Below are 19,937 nucleotides of genomic sequence, written 5' to 3'. Positions count from 1 at the left end.
ATAGCGAAAAATCGTAAGAAAATTCTAATTATATTTTTCAATAATTATTACGAATTAATTTCTATACATAAATCGATATAGACTAATTAATTGCCACAAGATGACTGCTGAAGATTTGAATATTTTTTTATGAAATCTTCCGTAGCCATGTTGTATAGATATATTCTAATATTTTTCCTTCAAATATAATTATAAAACAAGATAACGTCAGAAATTATCCTGAGAGTTTACTGTCCTTTCGAACTATTAAAACTTTCTATCGAGATAAAGAAAATATTTTTTAATAATCTATAAACTTTAAGTTTCTGGCAGACAAATTAATTTTTTCTACTGGAATCTTCCATTTCTTATCCCAATTCTCAATACTATCTTCAAGCGCAAATAATGCACACATTGGTAATTGTATAGTACGTTCGCATCTTCTCGAAACCGACCAATACAAGTAGTTTTCTGGACATTTGTACATGTAAGCCTGAAGATTGCCATTGAAATCTCGTTTGCAATTATAGAATATGTTGCTGCAACCTGATTTATAAGGATAATGACCTTCTTCCGGACAAAGTGATTCGTTCGACACCTTTATCTAAAATTGAAACATATATATTTTAAATAAAATGCATATAAACTTATATATATATCAAATTATTTAAAATGGTATACTTACAGGAGATACTTCACTCTTCTCCAATCTTCTATAAAATCTACCAATTGCTTTAGTACCAATACAAGGTTTACTGGCTTTACTTTCAGACAAACATTGCATTTTTTGTTCATCATAAATTTTTCCCTCAGGACAGCTTAATACAAGTACGTTTATCTCCATATTACTTTCAATGGTACATTGATAAAATAGATTACAGTATTTTGGATGTCTTCGGAAACCTGTTGGACAGATTAGTGCTATTTGTTCGTCAGTTAAGTTTCCGATTGGACATGGCGTTTGAATAGAAGGTTCCATGGTAGAAATTGATATTTGTGTAGTAGATGTTTGAGATTCTGTCGTTGAAGTCGTTGATATTTCAGTGGATTCAGTAATTTGTTCTGAGCTGGATTCCGTATTACTTTCAGTAGTTCCTGCAGAGGTTGATTCTATCGTTATACTAGAAGTAGAATCTGTACTTACTTCAGTTGTAATAGTTTCTGAAGTTGATTCTGTGATTATTGCTTGAGTCGTGGATTCACTAGTTGATTCAGATGTAGATTCTGTGGTTATTTCAGAGATAGTAGTAGTTTCAAAAGTGGATCCAGTGGTTGCTTCAGATGTAGACTCTGTGTTCATTTCAGATGTAGATTCAGTTGATACTTGAGATGTAGATTCTGAATTTGATTCAGTTGTGGATTCTGAAGTCGATGATTCAGATGTTGATTCAATTGTAGACGATTCAGAGGTTGTTTCAGATGTAGATTCTATTGTTGATTCAGAAGTAAATTGCGTACTTGATTCTATAGTTGTGCTCGTTTGTGTCAAAGATGAAGTTGTAGATTCAATTTCTTCAGTTGTTATCGACTGCGTTGTAAATTCAGTAGAAAATGTTGTTTGTTCTGTACTAGTAGACGGACTTGTTGTAGGTATTTTGCAATCTCTTGGAGGATAGACTGATTCAGGATAATTACATACATTAATGCTAGGATCAAATATAGTTCCAGGTGCACAATCGAAATAATATACGTTAAAACCATTCCCATTATCGACGCAACGATAGAATTTGTTACACTGTGTTGGATGCGGATAGAAACCTGGTTCGTTACAAACTATAATATTGTTAGGATTTTTCGAAGTACAGTCTGAAATACTTGATTCTGTAGAAGATACCGAAGAAGTTGAAGATACAGAAGTTGAGCTTTCACTACTCGATGATTGTACTTCCGTTGTACTCGTACTTGTAGGAATTAGTGTATTGTTAGTAATTGAACTAATAGTAGTAATAGTAGAACTACTAGTAATAGTAGAACTACTAGGTGTTGTTAAATCAGATACTGCAGAAGTGCTTGAAGATCCTTGAACATGATCTTTATTGTCTGAAGAGCAAGAAGTTACCTGGTCAATATAATTACAAGTTTGAAGAGTCTGATCCCAAGCCGTACCAGGTGCACAGTTAAAGTCATATCGTTGTAATCCATTTTGAGAATATACACAACGATAGAATTTCGTACAATCATTCGGATTTGGGAAAAAACCTTCTTCTGAGCATTGCACTGTTCCAGAAGATGAACTGGTTATAGTAGTTCCTGATGTTGGTGTAATACTGGTCTCTGGTGGCAAATATGAAACGGATACTGTAATGCCTGGAGATATTGATTCAGAACTGATCGTACTTGTTTCAGATATAGTAGAAGAAGATTCTGTAGATTGAGAACTAGTTGCATTTATTTCAGATACAGTGGAAGATGATCCAGTCGTTGTTTCTGAGCTAGACGTTGTACTACTCTCTGGTGGCAAGTATGAAACGGATTCTGTAATATCTGGAGATATTGATTCAAAACTGGCCGTAGTTGTTTCAGATACTGGTGGTATGGTGGAAGATGATTGTGTAGATTCAGAACTAGTAGTTGTTTCAGATGCAATGGGAGATGACACAGTAGTTGTTTCTTGGCTAGACGTTGTACTGCTCTCTGGTGGCAAGTATGAAACAGATTCTGTAATATTTGGAGATATTGATTCAGAACTGTTTGTACTTGTTTCAGATGGAAGTGACGTAGTAGAAAATGATACTGTAGATTGAGAACTCGTTGCTTCAGATGTGGAAGATGGCACAGTAGGCTGAGTAATAGGAATATTTGATTCAGCTGTAGAAAATATAGTGGATGGTGACACTGTTGATGTAATAATTGTTGAAATATTTGTTTGTACGTTGGTCAACGATGTAACATCAGATGATGGTGTCGATGAAACTGATGGACCACTAGTTAATAAAGAAGATGTTGTGCTGTCCGATGATATACTTTCTGTTTGTGATGTACTTGATTGACTAGTATTGCTATTAATTTCATTTTCAGATGAATTTGATTCCGTAGTGACCGTAGATCCATTACAACTAGTAACGAGATAATCGTGATTACAACTTTGAAGAGCTGAATCCCAAGCAGTACCAGTACCACACTGGAACTCATACTTGATAAATGTTGAGCCACTACCGACACAACGATAGAATTTACGACAATCTTCAGGATCAGGAAAGAATCCTTCTTGAATACATTCTATTTCAGAAGATGTACTAACTGTTATGGTCGCCGCAGTAGTAGTAGATACAGTATTATTTACAGGAGGTAAATAGGATATTGACTCTGTAACAGTTCCAGAACTTGTGGATCCCGGTTCAATTGTCTGAGTAGTAGGAGAAACAGATGAAACAGTTGATGAAGATGTTTCTTTAGATATACTAGATTCAGTAGTAGCAATAATAACATCGTGGTCAGTTGAATCTTGATCTGTAGTAGTGCTTAAAGAACTGGTTGACTCTGGATAAGAAGTGACCAAAGAACTGGATGAACTAGATCCTTTACAATTTGAAACGAGGTAATCATGATTGCAACTCTCAAGAATAGAATCCCAAGCAGTACCAGGACCGCATAAAAATTCGTATTTAATAAATGATGAACCACTGCCGATACAACGATAAAATTTATGACAATCTTCAGGATCAGGGAAAAATCCTTCTTCAGTACACGTACCAGGAACGTTTGTGCTTCCAGGGATACCTAAAAGATATATTAATAACTAAACACATAAGATCTTCATAAATAAGATATACATATATATAATTATACTTATAAAATATATATAATTCTAATAATCATAAAATAACATTGATAACATTACCTGAAGAAATATTAGACGTGCCAGAAGTACCAGGAGTAACAGATATATTAGGTGCACTAGGAGTATCAGCAGACTGAGATGAATTAGAAGAAATAGGAGAACTAGAAGCACTGCTACTGATAGACTCACTAACAGAAGCAAGAGTCGAAGAAATGTTTTGTGTAATAAATGTGCTAGTAGACAAGGAATAAGGAGTATTAGAAGTCCCTAATGTTTTTGAAGTCACAGGAATTTCTGTACTAACTGTAGTTTCAGTACTAGTTGGAAATTCTGAATTATTAGAAGTTTCTGTGCTCACTGTAGTTTTAGAAGTAGCTGAAGTATCAGAAGATTGTGTGGCTTCAGTAGTAAATAATGATTCTGGACTACCAGGAGTTTCTGTGCTCACCATGGTTTTAGTAACTGTAGCAGGAGATTCTGTATTAATTGAAGTTTCAGTAATAGGTGAAGATTCTGAATTACTATAAGTTTCTGTGCTCATTGTAGGAGTAACCGGACGTACTGAAGTGCTAGAAGATTGTGTGATTTCAGTTGTGCGTGAAAATTCTGGACTACCAGGAGTTTCTGTACTCACTATGATTTCAGTGGATATAAATTCTGGAGTGACAGAAGATTCTGTACTAATTGAAGTTTCAGTAGTAGATGAAGATTCTGTACTACTATGAGTTTCTGTGTACTCTGTAGGAGTAGACGAAGGTACTAAAGTGCTAAAAGATTGTGTAGCTATAGTAGTGATAGAAGATTCTGGAGTTTCTGTGTTCACTATAGCTTCAGAAGTAGCTAGAGATACTGGAGTGTTAGAAAATTGTGTGACTTCAGTTGCCGGTGGAGATTCTGGACTACCAGAAGTTTTTGTGCTCACTGTAGTTTCAGTGATTGTTGATTCTGGAGTGGCAGGAGATTCTATACTAATTGAAGTTTCAGTAGTGGATGAAAATTCTGTACTACTATGAGTTTCTGTGCTCACTGTAGAAACCGGACGTACTGAAGTGCTAGAAGATTGTGTGGCTATAGTAGTGATAGGAGATTCTGGAATTTTTGTGCTTATTGTAGCTTTAGGAGTAACTGGAAATACTGGAGTGCTCGAAGATTGTGCGGCTTCAGTTGCCGGTGGAGATTTTGAACTACCAGGAATTTTTGTGCTCACTGTAGTTTCAGTGACTGTTGATTCTGGAGTGGCAGGAGATTCTGTATTAACTGAAGTTTCAGTAGTGGATGAAAATTTTGTACTACTATGAGTTTCTGTGCTCACTGTAGAAGCTGGACGTACTGAAATGCTAGAAGATTGTGTGGCTACAGTAGTGATAGAAGATTCTGGAATTTTTGTGCTTACTGTAGTTTCAGGAGTAACTGGAAATACTGGAGTGCTCGAAGATTGTGCGGCTTCAGTAGTGATAGAAGATCCTGGAGTTTCTGTGCTTATTGTACTTTCAGAAGTAACTGGAGTGTTAGAAGATTTTCTGGTTTCAGTAGTGAGTGGAGATTCTGGACTACCAGGAATTTTTGTGCTCACTGTTTCAATGACTGTATATTCTAAAGTAGCAGGAAATTCTGTACTAACTGAGATTTCAGTAGTAGGTGGAGATTCTGGATTACCAGGAGTTTCTGTGGTCACTGCAACTTCAGTTGCTGGAAATTTTGGACTAGCAGGAGTTTCTGTACTGAATGTGGTTTTAACCATGCTTGAAGATTCTGTATTTATTGTAATTTCAGATGTGATTGAAGTTTCAGGTGTGTGATGTGCACTTATTGAAGATCCGGATAGAGTGGTCGTTGTTAGTTTAGTATGTGTGCTTGTTGTTTCAAATTCCCCAGGCGTGTTTGGTGTAGACGTTATTGTTGCAGTGCTATTTAATCCATGCGTGCTGAGTGTTGTTAAGGAGTTTGGTGTACTCTTATTGTTATCTGTACCAGTATTACCAGGAGTTGGAGTAGATGTTAATTTAAGTGCAGTAGTGCCTGTTCCAGTAATACCAATTAATAATTATATTAATGTTTTTATATTTATATATTATAATACTGTTATGTATAATGGATATTTTTTAACATACCAATGATTTGAGAAGAATTTGAAGTCGCATTTGATGATTCTGGTCTTTCAGACATTCCAGGTATCCCATGTGTTGTAGATGTTGCTGAAGTCTCAGAAGATTCAGTAGTGCTTGAAGATTCTGAAATTTCAGATGTTGCAGATGTTTCAGACGTTTCAGGAGTGCCAGACGTGCCAGGAGTACCAGACGTGCCAGGAGTACCAGGCGTGCCAGGAGTTCCAGGCGTGCCAGGAGTTCCAGGCGTACCAGGAGTTCCAGGTGTGCCAGGAGTTCCAGGTGTACCAGGAGTTCCAGGTGTGCCAGGAGTTCCAGGCGTGCCAGGTGTTCCAGGAGTTCCAGGCGTGCCAGGTGTTCCAGGAGTTCCAGGCGTGCCAGAAGTTCCAGGAGTTCCAGGTGTGCTAGGAGTTCCAGGCGTGCCAGGAGTCCCAGGCGTGCCAGGAGTTCCAGGCGTGCCAGGAGTTCCAGGCGTGCCAGGAGTTTCAGACGTGCCAGGACTTCCAGACGTGCCAGAAGTACCAGGAGTTTCAGATGTGCCAGGAGTTCCAGATGTGCCCGAAGTTCCAGGCGTGCCAGGAATTTCAGATGTGCCAGGACTTCCAGACGTGCCAGAAGTACCAGGAGTTCCAGGTGTGCCAGGAGTTTCAGATGTGCCAGGAGTTCCAGGTGTGCCAGAAGTTTCAGATGTGCCCGAAGTTCCAGGTGTCCACGGAGTTCCAGGCGTGCCAGAAGTAGCAGGAGTTCCTGGTGTGCTAGGAGTTCCAGGCATGCCAGGAGTTCCAGGCGTGCCAGGAGTTCCAGGCGTGCCAGGAGTTCCAGGCGTGCCAGGAGTTCCAGGTGTGCCAGGAGTTCCAGGTGTGCCAGGAGTTCCAGGTGTACCAGGAATTCCAGATGTGCCAGGAGTTCCAGGCGTGCCAGGTGTTCCAGGAGTTCCAGGCGTGCCAGAAGTTTCAGGAGTTCCAGATGTGCTAGGAGTTCCAGGCGTGCCAGGAGTTCCAGGCGTGCCAGGAGTTCCAGGCGTGCCAGGAGTTCCAGGCGTGCTAGGAGTTTCAGGCGTGCCAGGTGTTCCAGACGTGCCAGGTGTTCCAGGCGTGCCAGGTGTTCCAGGAGTTCCAGGTGTGCCAGGAGTTCCAGGCGTGCCAGGTGTTCCAGGAGTTCCAGGTGTGCCAGGAGTTCCAGGCGTGCCAGAAGTTTCAGGAGTTCCAGGCGTGCTAGAAGTTCCAGGAGTTCCAGGTGTGCTAGGAGTTTCAGGCGTGCCAGGTGTTCCAGGTGTTCCAGGCGTGCCAGGTGTTCCAGGAGTTCCAGGTGTGCCAGGAGTTCCAGGCGTGCCAGGTGTTCCAGGAGTTCCAGGTGTGCCAGAACTTCCGGGCGTGGCAGAAGTACCAGGAGTTCCAGGTGTGCCAGGAGTTCCAGGCGTGCCAGAAGTTCCAGGAGTTCCAGGAGTTCCAGGTGTGCTAGGAGTTCCAGGCGTGCCAGGAGTTCCAGGCGTGCCCGGATTTCCAGGCGTGCCAGAAGTTCCAGGAGTTCCAGGTGTGCTAGGAGTTCCAGGCGTGCCAGGAGTTCCAGGCGTGCCCGGATTTCCAGGCGTGCCAGAAGTTCCAGGAGTTCCAGGTGTGCTAGGAGTTCCAGGAGTTCCAGGTGTGCTAGGAGTTCCAGGCGTGCCAGGAGTTCCAAGCGTGCCCGGATTTCCAGGCGTGCCAGAAGTTCCAGGAGTTCCAGGTGTGCTAGGAGTTCCAGGCGTGCCAGGAGTTCCAGGCGTGCCCGGATTTCCAGGCGTGCCAGAAGTTCCAGGAGTTCCAGGTGTGCTAGGAGTTCCAGGCGTGCCAGGAGTTCCAGGCGTGCCAGGTGTTCCAGGCGTGCCAGGTGTTCCAGGTGTGCCAGGAGAGCCAGGAGTTCCAGGAGTTTCAGGCGTGCCAGGAGTTTCAGCCGTGCCAGGTGTTCCAGGCGTGCCAGGTGTTCCAGATGTGCTAGGAGAGCCAGGAGTTCCAGGTGTACTAGGAGTTCCAGGAGTTCCAGGTATGCTAGGAGTTCCAGGCGTGCCAGGTGTTCCAGGTGTGCCAGGAGAGCCTGGTGTTCCAGGAGTTTCAGATGTGCCAGAACTTCCGGGCGTGCCAGAAGTACCAGGAGTTCCAGGTGTGCCAGGAGTTTCAGATGTGCCAGGAGTACCAGATGTGCCCGAAGTACCAGGAGTTCCAGGTGTTCCTGGAGTTTCAGATGTGCCAGAAGTACCAGGAGTTCCAGGTGTGCCAGGAATTCCAGGCGTGCCAGAAGTACCAGGAGTTCCAGGTATGCCAGGAATTCCAGATATGCCAGGAGTTTCAGATGTGCCAGAAATTGCAGGTGTGCCAGGACTTGCAGGCGTGCTAGAAGTGCCAGGAGTTCCAGGTGTCCCAGGAGTTCCTGGAGTACTAGATGTGCCAGGACTTGCAGGCGTGCCAGAAGTACCAGAAGTTCCAGGTGTGCCAGGAGTTCCAGATGTACCAGTAATTTCAGATGTGCCAGAACTTGCGGGCGTGCCAGAAGTACCAGGAGTTCCAGATGTGCCAGGAGTTCCAGGTGCACCAGGAGTTCCAGGTGTGCCAGAAGTTCCAGGTGTGCCAGGAGTTCCAGGTGTGCCAGGAGTTCCAGGTGTGCCAGAAGTTCCAGGTGTTCCAGGAGTTCCAGGTGTGCCAGAACTTCCGGGCGTGGCAGAAGTACCAGGAGTTCCAGGCGTGCCAGGAGTTCCAGGAATTCCAGGTGTGCTAGACGTTCCAGGTATGCCAGGAGTTCCAGATGTTCCAGGATTTCCAGGTGTTCCAGGAGTTCCAGATGTGCCAGGACTTCCAGACGTACCAGAAGTACCAGGAGTTCCAGGTGTGCCAGGAGTTCCAGGCGTACCAGAAGTACCAGGAGTTCCAGATGTGCCTGGAGTTCCAGATGTATCAGTAGTTCCAGATGTTCCAGAACTTCCGGGCGTGCCAGAAATATCAGAAGTTCCAGGCGTGCCAGGTCTTCCAGGAGTTCCAGATGTGCCAGGACTTCCAGGCGTGCCAGAAGTACCAGGAGTTCCAGGCGTGCCGGAAGTACCAGGAGTTCCAGGTGTGCCAGGAGTTCCAGATGTACCAGGTGTTCCAGGAGTGCCAGGAGTGCCCGGACTGCCAGGACTTCCAGGCATTCCAGAAGTTCCTGGTGTGCCAGAAGTTCCAGGTGTGCCAGAAGTTCCAGGTGTGCCAGGTGTTCCAGATGTGCCAGATGTTCCAGGAGTTCCAGATATGTCTATCATTTCTGATATGCCAGGATTTTCAGGTATGTTAGATATAATTAATTAATAATAAATATATTTATAATTTTAATAGAAACATAAATATAATTTTTAGTATGAGATGTAAGATATATTTAATTTTATGGAAGTACCTGTATTTTCCGATATTGATGTAGTTGATGTTTCTGGTTTAGTTATAGCATCAGATGTATTATTTCCTTGTCCGGCACTATCATTTCCCGTGTTTGATCCTGTTTTACAATCATCCCGTGATACTGCCCAAGGATGATTGCAACCTTCTATATCTGGATCCCAGACAGTACCAACACCACATTCAAATTCATATTTTATGAAGTTTTCGGATCCTGTATCAACACATCTATAAAATTTTCTGCAATCATTTAAATCGGGAAAATATCCTTCTTGAACGCATTGATTTCGACCCTGATCATTGCTAGGTTTTCCAGATGATTCGATAGAAGTCGTAACTTGAGTCGTAGTCGTAAGTTGTGCAGTTGTACTTGTAATTATTTTCTTTGTTGTAGTATCTATATCTATTCCGCCATCATCTAATCCGCCACATTCAGAACGTCCGCTGTCACTAGGAAAAGTACATATGTTTCCCTTGTATTTCGAAAATACTGTTCCAATAGCGCATTCAAATTTAAATTTCCTTAGAGGTCTTCCGAATCCCCAATCGACACATCTGTAGAATATCCTACAGTCGTGAGGATCCTCATGATATCCTACTTCGATACACGCGAAACTATTTAAAAGTTTGGAGAAATCGATGATATTTAGGTCTATAAAATATTGAAAATATTTATTAGAAATAATAATTATATAAAAGATTCTTTTTATTGGAACGGAATTCGATTCGAAGTTTGTTTTCTTTATAAAATTAGCAATTCAAGAAATATTCAAGTTTAGCTCGTGGTATGATCTATATAAAGAATTTTATATTAGTGACCTTTTTTGGATACACTCAAAGCTATGTATCTTGCGTAAAACTAATTTGAAGTTATTGCGAACAATAATATTTTTAGTAATGATAATAAAAAATGAAGATGATAGTTACGAATAATTACGAATAGTTACGAATAGTTACCTGGAATCGATAAGTATATTACATGTTTTGTATACAAATCGGCTTGTTAAGAAAATAAATAGTTCATGCATTTTTTCACCGCGTATCTTTTATGTGGTTTTTACTACAAACCATGAATATTTCGAACTAATTTTTGTTCAAACTTCGAATCAATAATCAAGTCTTACCAGGTTCGGCCAATGTCGACGAAATTAATATCGTTAGGAAGCCTAGTTTTACTAAGCTTGTCCACATGATTTTTTTTCAGCGTGTCTGAAATTAAAACGATCCATATTATGATAACGCTATAATAAAAATCAATCATAATTTTATCGATTTCCAAACGATGAATTAAGGATAATCATATAAATTCAGATTCAATTCGAACTTCTGTCGTTTTAACGGGATAGCAGAACATGACGTAATCTGTTTTCTAGGGCAAAAGGCGTGGATTTTCTCAGTTGTGAATTTCGTATAAACAAGCGAATATAAGCAACCGTACACAGTTCACTGTTACGTCCTGGTTGGCCTACGTCCAATTCTTCCCCCATCAGTGACGGTCAAAGGATTCTAACTGTCTCCTGACCTTGGTTGGAATAATTCTCGGCATCATCAATGATTCAGGATCAAACGATTCTCATTTCGATCGCGTCTCCACAAACCGATCCGTGACCTCGATTTTTCTGTTACTCGATAGACTTACACGTGCTAGGCAAACGATTTGAATACCCGGCTGATAATTGATTCACTTTTACAGTTACGTTTAGCATTGATCTTCGACACGTATTTAATGATTTAACGCGATAGATTCTTTCACCAACACCATGTAAATTACCATTCTCGTAACCGGTATAAGAAAGACGAGAAGTGAATGTTTATGTATATCGTCTTGGCTATAGTACCCTACAATCTCCATTGTAAATTCCTTAATTCTTTTCTAAACGAATTGTTTCGAATGCAGCCAATGCAACGATTACTGGCCATCAATAACAGTTTACCGAATCGTTTATCGCAATATTAACAGTAATTCGAATGCGGTGAACAATAACTATCGAAAAATTACATTCTTCCATGAATTATCTTATCATTCCATGAATTTATTTCGTTACACGATTGAAATGATAAAATTCGACACGAGTTCACAATTCCTACGCGTTTATGGCGATGAAACAAGGAAAGAAACCGTTTGTTCGGAATTCTCTATCTTCGATCTCGACACCTTGACTCGCAATCTACACCCTTACTCGAGGATTGTGAACGCTAGATATTTCAAAGGTAGGCGGAGATGTATTATTTCCTCTCTTACAAATATCGAATTATATTCAATACAAATATACTTGTTGGATTAATCAATAGTGAAATACTATCACAATCTTTTTCTTTTGTTTCATTCGTTTACTTAACTGAAGGAGATCGAGTAGAATAAATCATTGAAAAAGTCAACGCCGATGATTAGATTTCGAAACAATCATTCACGCAATTTATGCTCTTTCGTTTCTTTCATCAAAATTATCGTCTATTATGGAATATATCGGATACGGAGAGGTATACAGAGAATGTCATAAATATCATTGGTCAGAAGCAACAGCGATGCTGCACAGCCTCGTATCGTATCCATTTAAGACTGGTCAAGATGCACATATCGTGAAATAGCCCTGGAAAGGAGAGACGAAATAAATAAATCGATCGTGATGGATCGAAAGCTGTGAAGGAAGGTGTTCAAGTTCAGTTAGAGGGAGAAATGGAGAAAGCTGTGTGCGTTGAAAAAGGTAAATCTGGTCGAGCTATGCTCCACGTCTTTGTGATCCTTCCTCCTTTCTATTGGTTGAAGTGAAAAGAGGATTGCATGAACAGTGACATAATCCGAGAATGCGGTCTCTCCGAGCTCGGAATGAAAGAAGAGGAGAGAGTGGTGACATAACGTCACAGTCAATGTCAGTGTCGGCGATCTTGGCATTGAAGTTGACTGATTTATAATCGAAACGAAAAGCGGTTTTCACCACGTTATTATATCACACGAAAAATTTAAAGATCCAATGATAAAATTGAGAATGTTGTCAAAAATGGATTTGAAGTTTTATAGTTGATTCTGTATATTTTAGTTTAACTCGAAAAGTTAAATTATATATTAAAAAATAACAATTAAATTAAATTGTTTAAATTGCCGTAATTTTTATTCGTATCCTTTCGTCTTGTTAAATGATTTTTATCGGTTTTATCAAAAACCCGTTTCTCGATCCGACTTAAGACGATTATTTATGAATATTTGAAAGACGTCGAAACGGCATACGTAGGTCGCGGATTAGTTTAATCGCAGATTTACGCGATATTCGATTTACCAGGTATGGCCCGTGCGATTTGGGTGAAGCACCTTTCCTTGTTGAATGAAACATTTCGCGCGGCGAGGGTTCAAGCCCCGTTCACACGGGATTCGCGCTTTGAATACGAATCGATCGGACCCCGTGGCGACGGTGTTCCCGATTCCTCGAGAATCGCGCAAAAAACAAAAGGATATGTGTCGTGGATCGCATTCAAAAGTTATATTGGAAGGCCAGATGCTCCAGAATGGAAGAAGAAAAATTCGCTTGAAATTTCTCCACCTGGTATATTTCTGCGATCAAAGAAAATTATATTTTTCAAGAAAATTCATATTATTTCGTTTAAATTGAAAATTAATCGATATATTATACCGGAATATTGTAATAAATGTTCCTGAAACATCTGTCAGAAACATCTTACGAATTATTTTTTTCAATCATCAGCGACAATGCATCTGTAGCAATATATTACTCGATCATAAATTTGTGTCGAATATAAATGTGTAATACGAAATGCAGTGTAAACTAGGCAAAGGTACATAAAAAGACAGAATAGCAACAGATCGTTAAGAAGTTATACGACCTATTTATAAAACCATTCCAGCCATTTTGCCACCTGTTGTTGCTAATAGAATAAAATAACTCGAAGAAACCTTGAAATATTTCAAGATCGAGATACATCTCATCGTTTTTTCGTGCAATTAAATTCGCTTTTGAAATATCTTTGTTGCAAAAATTACATGGTAGAAATTACAGATCGTATAACGATGGAAAAAAGAAAAACTTGAGATTCTCCCTTCAAGGATGTTCTTTAAATATTCGTAAAAAATTTTGAATATTTTTTTTTAACTTAATTTAACTTCGAAACAACGTAAAGAGATGCTTTAGAAAGAGGCAAACAACTCGAAAGGTATCATTAATTGTACATTTTCTCGCGAGGTCTGTGATTTAACGATTTCACGGACCAAAAGTATCCGGAAGCAAAAGAATTTAGGGCTGCAACCGAATCATCAAAGTAACGATTTAATTAATACTTGATCTTTTGATGCTCGTATATGTAAATTAATATTATATAATTACTCGTGAACCTTCTTCGAAACGTATTTGATAAATTTTTCAAATTTCTATATGTGTACACTAATGTAAAAATAATTTGTACAATTCGTAAAGTTAATTTGTGCAATTTGTTTCGTGTAATTTCTTCCTCCCTAACGTTGTTATTCTTCCAACGAGAAAATAATAATTTTTTCGATTCGTGAAGTCAATTTTTTGACAATTTGTGACAATTTTCACAGTGAAAGCTCATCCAGTAGGAGAAAAATGCAGCTATGTAACTGTTTTCTCGAAACGCGTGGCCTCGAATTAAAATCAATTGTCCGATGAATCGCGACTCACGATTCAGGAAATCGATGCGTACAGTTAACCGTCTCGTCATCTTTGCAATTCACTCACGAATAATAAAAAAATTAAAAAGAGATATCCACACGATAACCGACACGAGTTCGAAAGAAGTTTAGTAGAGTTCGTTTCAGTTCAGAATGTTTCGTGATCTTTGCTACGAAACTTCGCCGCGAATCTTCGACTCATATTCTCAAATTCTCGAAGCTCGTAAGACGTAAAAACGAAGCACGTCCTTGGAAATCATGGTCAGTTTGATCGAACCAGTTTCTCGATCCGAAGAGAAACTATCGACCAGACCAGACTTCTTCTTCGAAGCTATAAATGTCTCAGTTTGAAAGAGGAATTCCTCCTGGAATGGAATCGTTACGCTTGGTAAAATCCAGTTTGCCGTTTGATAGAGAAAATTCGATGAAATGGCAAAAAAGACGCGAAAAGAAACGAAAAAAGAAAAAATCAGTCAGGCATCGTCGAGTACGAAAGCGAAAGATAAACTTATCCTCGATTGAACCAGTTCAACAAGTATAACGCCTAGGGATACGTAGACAAATAACAAGAAGAGTAATCAAGAAAAGATAAAACGCGCCCTGCCGAGGAAACAATCCTGCAATTCGGTACAGTGAACCTAGTTTGTTGTGATAGCATGCTCGATGCAATAAGTGCAGCCTTGCCATGGAAAGTCGCAAGGCCGTCTCTTCTCCCACCAATTCCACTCTATTCTCCTCTCTATCGGCATCCTCGTCGATGCACGAATGACGCGCGGATTAACCGGATTAATCGAATTACAAACACCTCTAACTTTTTACATCGTCCATTCAACAAAATGTTGTTAAAAATATTTAAATCTAACGCTTACTTCTTTCGATATTTTCAATACTTTTTTTCAACGAATCTTTCTAATTCGTTTCACAGAAAGACATTGAAAAATCGATGGAAATTCTTTCGTCTAATCACATCCAATAACGATGCAATCATCGAAATTGATCAAAAGACACGATCGTCGACGAGTTTCGAAGACTAATTCGAAGACAATGCTATCCTTCTTCGTATAATATCCACGAGAAACACGGCCCGTTGGCGAAGGTAATCGTATCCATGGCGAGTCGCAATTAAAGGGATACTTGTAAATTGCACGTGCAAGCCTTCCCACACGGGGCCGTTTACATCGTCCTCTTCATTTTTTCATTATCTCCCTTATTCGCGACCGCAATCCTCCCCGTCCCAACGTTAACCGTAGATTTATCATACATCGTGCATGAGCCACCAACGAGGTTCAAGGTTCTGATCACGGTTACGAGAAAATGAGAAATCTTTAAGATATTAACGACGACGTAAATAGAGCGTAATTATAGTCAGTGTAAATCAATAAAATCAAAGATATGAAATCAGAGACATAAATTACGTGCGAATGTAATTTATAGTTCCTTGTTTGGAACTATTAATAAGGTATTCTTAGATAATTTGTTTAAGCTCCTCGAGATATGTTTTCCGAGAAAATTGAAAGAGAAGAAAATTGAATTTTCTTTTCCGTTAAAAACAGTTTATTAAACTCATTTTTCACGTTATCAATGTTTTCGAGAATTTATTAATGATCGTTCCGAAGAATTGTGCAATATCAATTATTATCCAGGTTAATTAAATAACGTGGAAGATGATGGCGGAAATCGATTAGTATAATCGCCGATCATAGTTAATAATAAGAGTAAAAAGAATAATAAGAAACAATGTTGGTGTGCCATTGAATAGATTCATTCTTTACAAGGAGAATATCATTAAATAATAATATGAATCACGGGATTTATCTTTTGTCGATGAAAACTCGGAATTCTGGAATCTTTCAAGGCTAAGTTTCAATTAAAAATCCAATTGTTAAAGTCTCGTTAATAATGGAAAGTTTTCCGCGATGGAGTCTTCACGTTTCGAGAAATCGCAATCCTTTCACAATCCTAATAGTCATTTTATCGGATCGCGTCTACTTTTGAATTCATAAATGTGTACAACGTTGAATAAAAAGAGACTTATAAAAGCCTTAAACGATTCGCTTATTAAGAAAACAATATACTCGAGTTTTCTCGATGCCGCGATTCATTTTTAATCGATTTCTTGTTGCACCTGACAATGAAACGAACCTGTCGGTGCACTCTCCGGGCTCGTGAACCGTGCCAGTGGAATGTCCTTCGCGGATTCCTACTTTTTATCTTAAAAATCCGGGAAGAATGGCTCGTTAAATCAAATGAAAAAGTATCGAGTGCATCCGTCTCTTGTGCATAATGCATTTTACTTATTGCACCTCGATACATTCGTTGAAAGCTACGTGCATTACTTCATCGATTTGAAAAATTCCCACTGATCACGATAGAAGACACGAAGAATTCCTCATCTCAACGAAATTATTTCGATCGAAAACTTCTTCAAGATAACTTAACGTTTTTTAATCTTTTTCAACTTTGCGCGTAAGTAAAACTTCTGATCGAATGTTTCTATAAACTATTCTTTATGAAAAGAATCTTTTTTTTTATTTTTAATCTTTCAACTTTACACATTAAAGTAAAGTTTTCGATCGAACATTTCTGCAAAACTATCCTTCAGCGGCCTAAAGAATTAACAGAATCTAAATGTTGAACGAGTCATAACCTTCGAGAGATGCAGCTCGATGATTATTTAACGAAGCATGTTACGCATTAACAGCTTCCTTCTTATCTATATTCAACAACGTCTAGTTAGCCAATCGATTACACTATCTCCAAAAATATTTTGGAGACGGCCTTGCGAAAACGCTCCATTTACGGGATACACGAGGATCGTGACGAGACAATGTCGAGGACAAGTTGCAAGTTGCATCGAAGAATGGCTTCTGTAGGAACGACTCAATGCCAAGATCGACGAATCGGTTCGACCGGTCGGGCGGAATGCTCACCCGATCCAAATACAGCTCGCGATTTTCGAGTGGCCGATGCGACGAGAATCGGCAATCGAGTTGGAGATTTTCGGCCGGCACACGTCCGGCCACCGACACGTTGTAACTTTTGTAAATCGTGCCTGCTAACCCGGTAAAACAGTTACGTGACTCCGGTGAATGTATAAAGTACTTGCACCGTGCCGGTTTTCGACTCTTCGCGGGAATCTTGTTATACGTAACCAAAAATTTTGTACTTTCAGCGACAATATATTAAAAAAACCAAAGCCTGCATCTCGTATCGATGTTCAATTGTTAATTAATAAACGATTTTTAATGCATCGTGCCGTTTATTTGCAATGTAATTTGGATTAGATTGGAGGTGGCATCCAATAAAAATTGTTCGATTTTCTCGCGATTTAAAAAATAATAAAGAGTGTTGCTAATTTATTTCTCCTCTGATTTTAAAAAACAAGAATAATTACAAGATATTTATTCTCGAAAAATAAAGAAAAATATTATAGATTCACACTCTTATAATTCAATATTGATATTACTAAATTTTGACGTCGTTATTATAGAATTATTACGAGACATAAAAAAAAATGCTAAACACGAGTGAATTAAGAATTCGAGAAGTCTTACAATTACTTTCAATTATCAAATGTATTATAATTAGAGAATCAATGAGAACGCGTTCAAAGTCCTTTGGTAAATCATTCAATCCAAGAGTATGATTTCCAAATCCTATATATACCAATCTCATTTTCATAACCGTTTATACCGTAGCTAATCCGTTTTTCAATGAAGAATCGAATCGTGTTGACAGATATTTGGAAATACAACGCGGTTTACACTGATAAATCCACGTTCACTCGAGAAATGGCAAGACAACAAATTTTAACGAGAATCAAACATTTGTGTTTACGAAGGAACAATATTGTCCTGGAAAACGAAAGCACGATAAATATCACTGACGGTACATAACACTGTGAAAACTTGCGATCGGTCCAACACTCGACACTGACACGATTGTTTTCAAAAAAAAAAAAAGAAATCATGTTTTCCAGAACGAAAGAGTTAAAAAAAAAAAAAAAAAAAAGGACAGACACCGAACGAATGAAAGAATCACTCACCTTGCGTAGAATCAAAGACTATCTCTCTTCGAAAGTCCTCCGTTAATTCGTATAATTCCTCATCTCGCGGCTGTCTCTTTTTCCCAATTTCCAAATATCCACGTTTGTTGCACCACGATCCTTCGTAAGCCGCGAGAAGAATGACGCGCGAGTCGACGTCTGTTTTCAGGAACTATTCTGGAAATCGGTTGCCGATCGTGGCACGTTCTCGAGAGGGAGTAAGTCCTGAGGACGCGGATGGCTCCTACTTATAAAGACTTGGCCAAGTCTTGGCTCTCCAATTGGCTTCCAAGTGTGTGTGTTCAACGTCTACGTAAATCGGTACCCCTTGTATGTGCGTACGTATGCGTGTCTGCGCTTATACGCAAGAAGGAATCGTGGCTTCGTCCAGGTGGAAGGGGGCACAAACTCTGTTTCGATCGTTATACGCTCGATGCTGTTACACATTACATTAAGAAGATCGCATCTTCGAGGAAATCGATCCATTTTCCTTCCGAATCGGCCTTCCCACACAATTTCCATCCTTCTCTAATCCGATCCTCTAAGTTCGACACAATCGTCGAGTAATTAGATTTCCAATTCATCTAATATTAAATGTCGCATTATGGAATTATTATGGAATTATATTTTCATTATAATGAAATATATGAAACTTTTCATAACAATTTTTAACTTATAATTTCTGGCCTAATATCATCGCATATCGAATTAATACATTTATCCCAAAAGAGGATATGAAAATAGAGAAAGATCTGTGTATATAGATGAGCTTTATCCACGAATAATCGAGAATCGATAATCCGTATATGTACGATCGATCTTTGTATAATTCTATACGTTTTATTACATTCTATTACATATCCAGTGTCGTGAATCGAAATTTCTCGGGGATATTTTAATTAGCACTCGTTTAGTTTCTTTATTCTACATCATTTCCATAAAATGTGCTTATCAGAGTGGTATCTTTACAAAGATAATAAAATATGCATATAAGTAACTCGTTTCAAAGAAAGCGGTTTTACTCCTATCTAAGTAGTTAGATTATCAATAATCGAGGTACGGAAAATTCGATAAACAAAATCATATATATGACGATTAAAGAAAAACGTTTTATTATACTTTATTTTCCGATTCATTTTGTTAAGATTACTTCTCTGTTTGTTTTAAAAAAAATTAATTCCCCCACACTGGAATTATTTTGCATAAACAGGATATTTTATAAGCTTTGAACATTCCAAATGTTGGATACTTTTCGAGAATTAACATTTTTCGCAGTGTTTACGATGATAAGCGTGACGAAACAGTATCTCGTCATAAATCTGGAGTGACAAGAAGCAGAGCCGTCTGATCGTTACAAATCATGCCCGTCCTCGAAGTTGCATCTGCATGCTTCTCTTTTTTTTTTTTTTTCTTTTGTTCTTCGCTCCTTCTTCTTTCTTCACGAAAGGTGCATATTATTTTTTCACGAGAGTACACATCAACTGGTTCCTTTATTAATATCTCAATCGATATATGATCTGGAAAAAAAATTCGATGCCTATCGGAAATCGAGCCATCAATCGTTATTTTATTTTTCGAATCATTTGTTCGTTTATGGAAACATTAAAGTTAAAATAATATTTAATTTGACAAATCGACCGTTGATAAGAATTTTATACAAATATATATACAATATAATTTTATTTCCTTGTTTGTGTCTGTTTAAATCACGTAAAAAAATCTTTTTCTCAAAATTTTTATTTCTAGAAGAAATTTTTGTAATAATTTTTCATTTAAACATTTGTAGTTATTCGATTAATTAAGTCAATTTCGTTTGAAAAAATTTTGGCATATCGATTTGTACGTTTATTCAGGAATTAAGAAATAAATCTTTAGACATATTTTAATCGTTGAGATATGTAAAAAAAATATAATGTTTCTCGAGAAATTAATCGCTCTTAAAAATTTGATCGATGATAATAAAACGTATCTTAAGCAATTAAGTAATTTATAC

At 38.7% G+C, this 19,937-nt stretch overlaps 1 protein-coding gene across 3 annotated transcripts; it reads right to left on the bottom strand.

Annotated features, from left to right (window-relative positions):
* Positions 1-122: 122 nt before the first annotated feature.
* On the bottom strand, positions 123-18,284 carry LOC410509 (mucin-2). 3 transcript variants are annotated; one of them, XM_026444893.1, is made up of 8 exons: positions 17,945-18,284; positions 10,385-10,469; positions 9,262-9,912; positions 6,118-9,132; positions 5,872-5,991; positions 3,821-5,779; positions 665-3,699; positions 123-583 (listed from the first exon to the last, which is right to left on the bottom strand). In XM_026444893.1, exons 2-8 carry the CDS (start codon positions 10,449-10,451, stop codon positions 281-283), a joined length of 9,150 nt encoding a protein of 3,049 aa, XP_026300678.1. In that variant the 5' UTR covers positions 10,452-10,469; positions 17,945-18,284; the 3' UTR covers positions 123-280. The 3 variants fall into 3 exon arrangements, with proteins under 3 accessions (XP_026300678.1, XP_026300677.1, XP_026300679.1); XM_026444892.1 differs by having other exon boundaries at positions 5,872-9,132; XM_026444894.1 differs by lacking the exon at positions 3,821-5,779 and having other exon boundaries at positions 5,872-9,132; positions 17,945-18,276.
* Between the last annotated feature and the right edge of the window lie 1,653 nt (positions 18,285-19,937).

This window comes from Apis mellifera, linkage group LG14, assembly GCF_003254395.2.
Source record: "Apis mellifera strain DH4 linkage group LG14, Amel_HAv3.1, whole genome shotgun sequence".
Classification (NCBI taxonomy): Eukaryota; Metazoa; Arthropoda; class Insecta; order Hymenoptera; family Apidae; genus Apis; species Apis mellifera.
The sequence above is the reverse complement of the archived record's forward strand: the minus strand, read 5'-3'. Positions and strand labels throughout refer to the sequence as shown.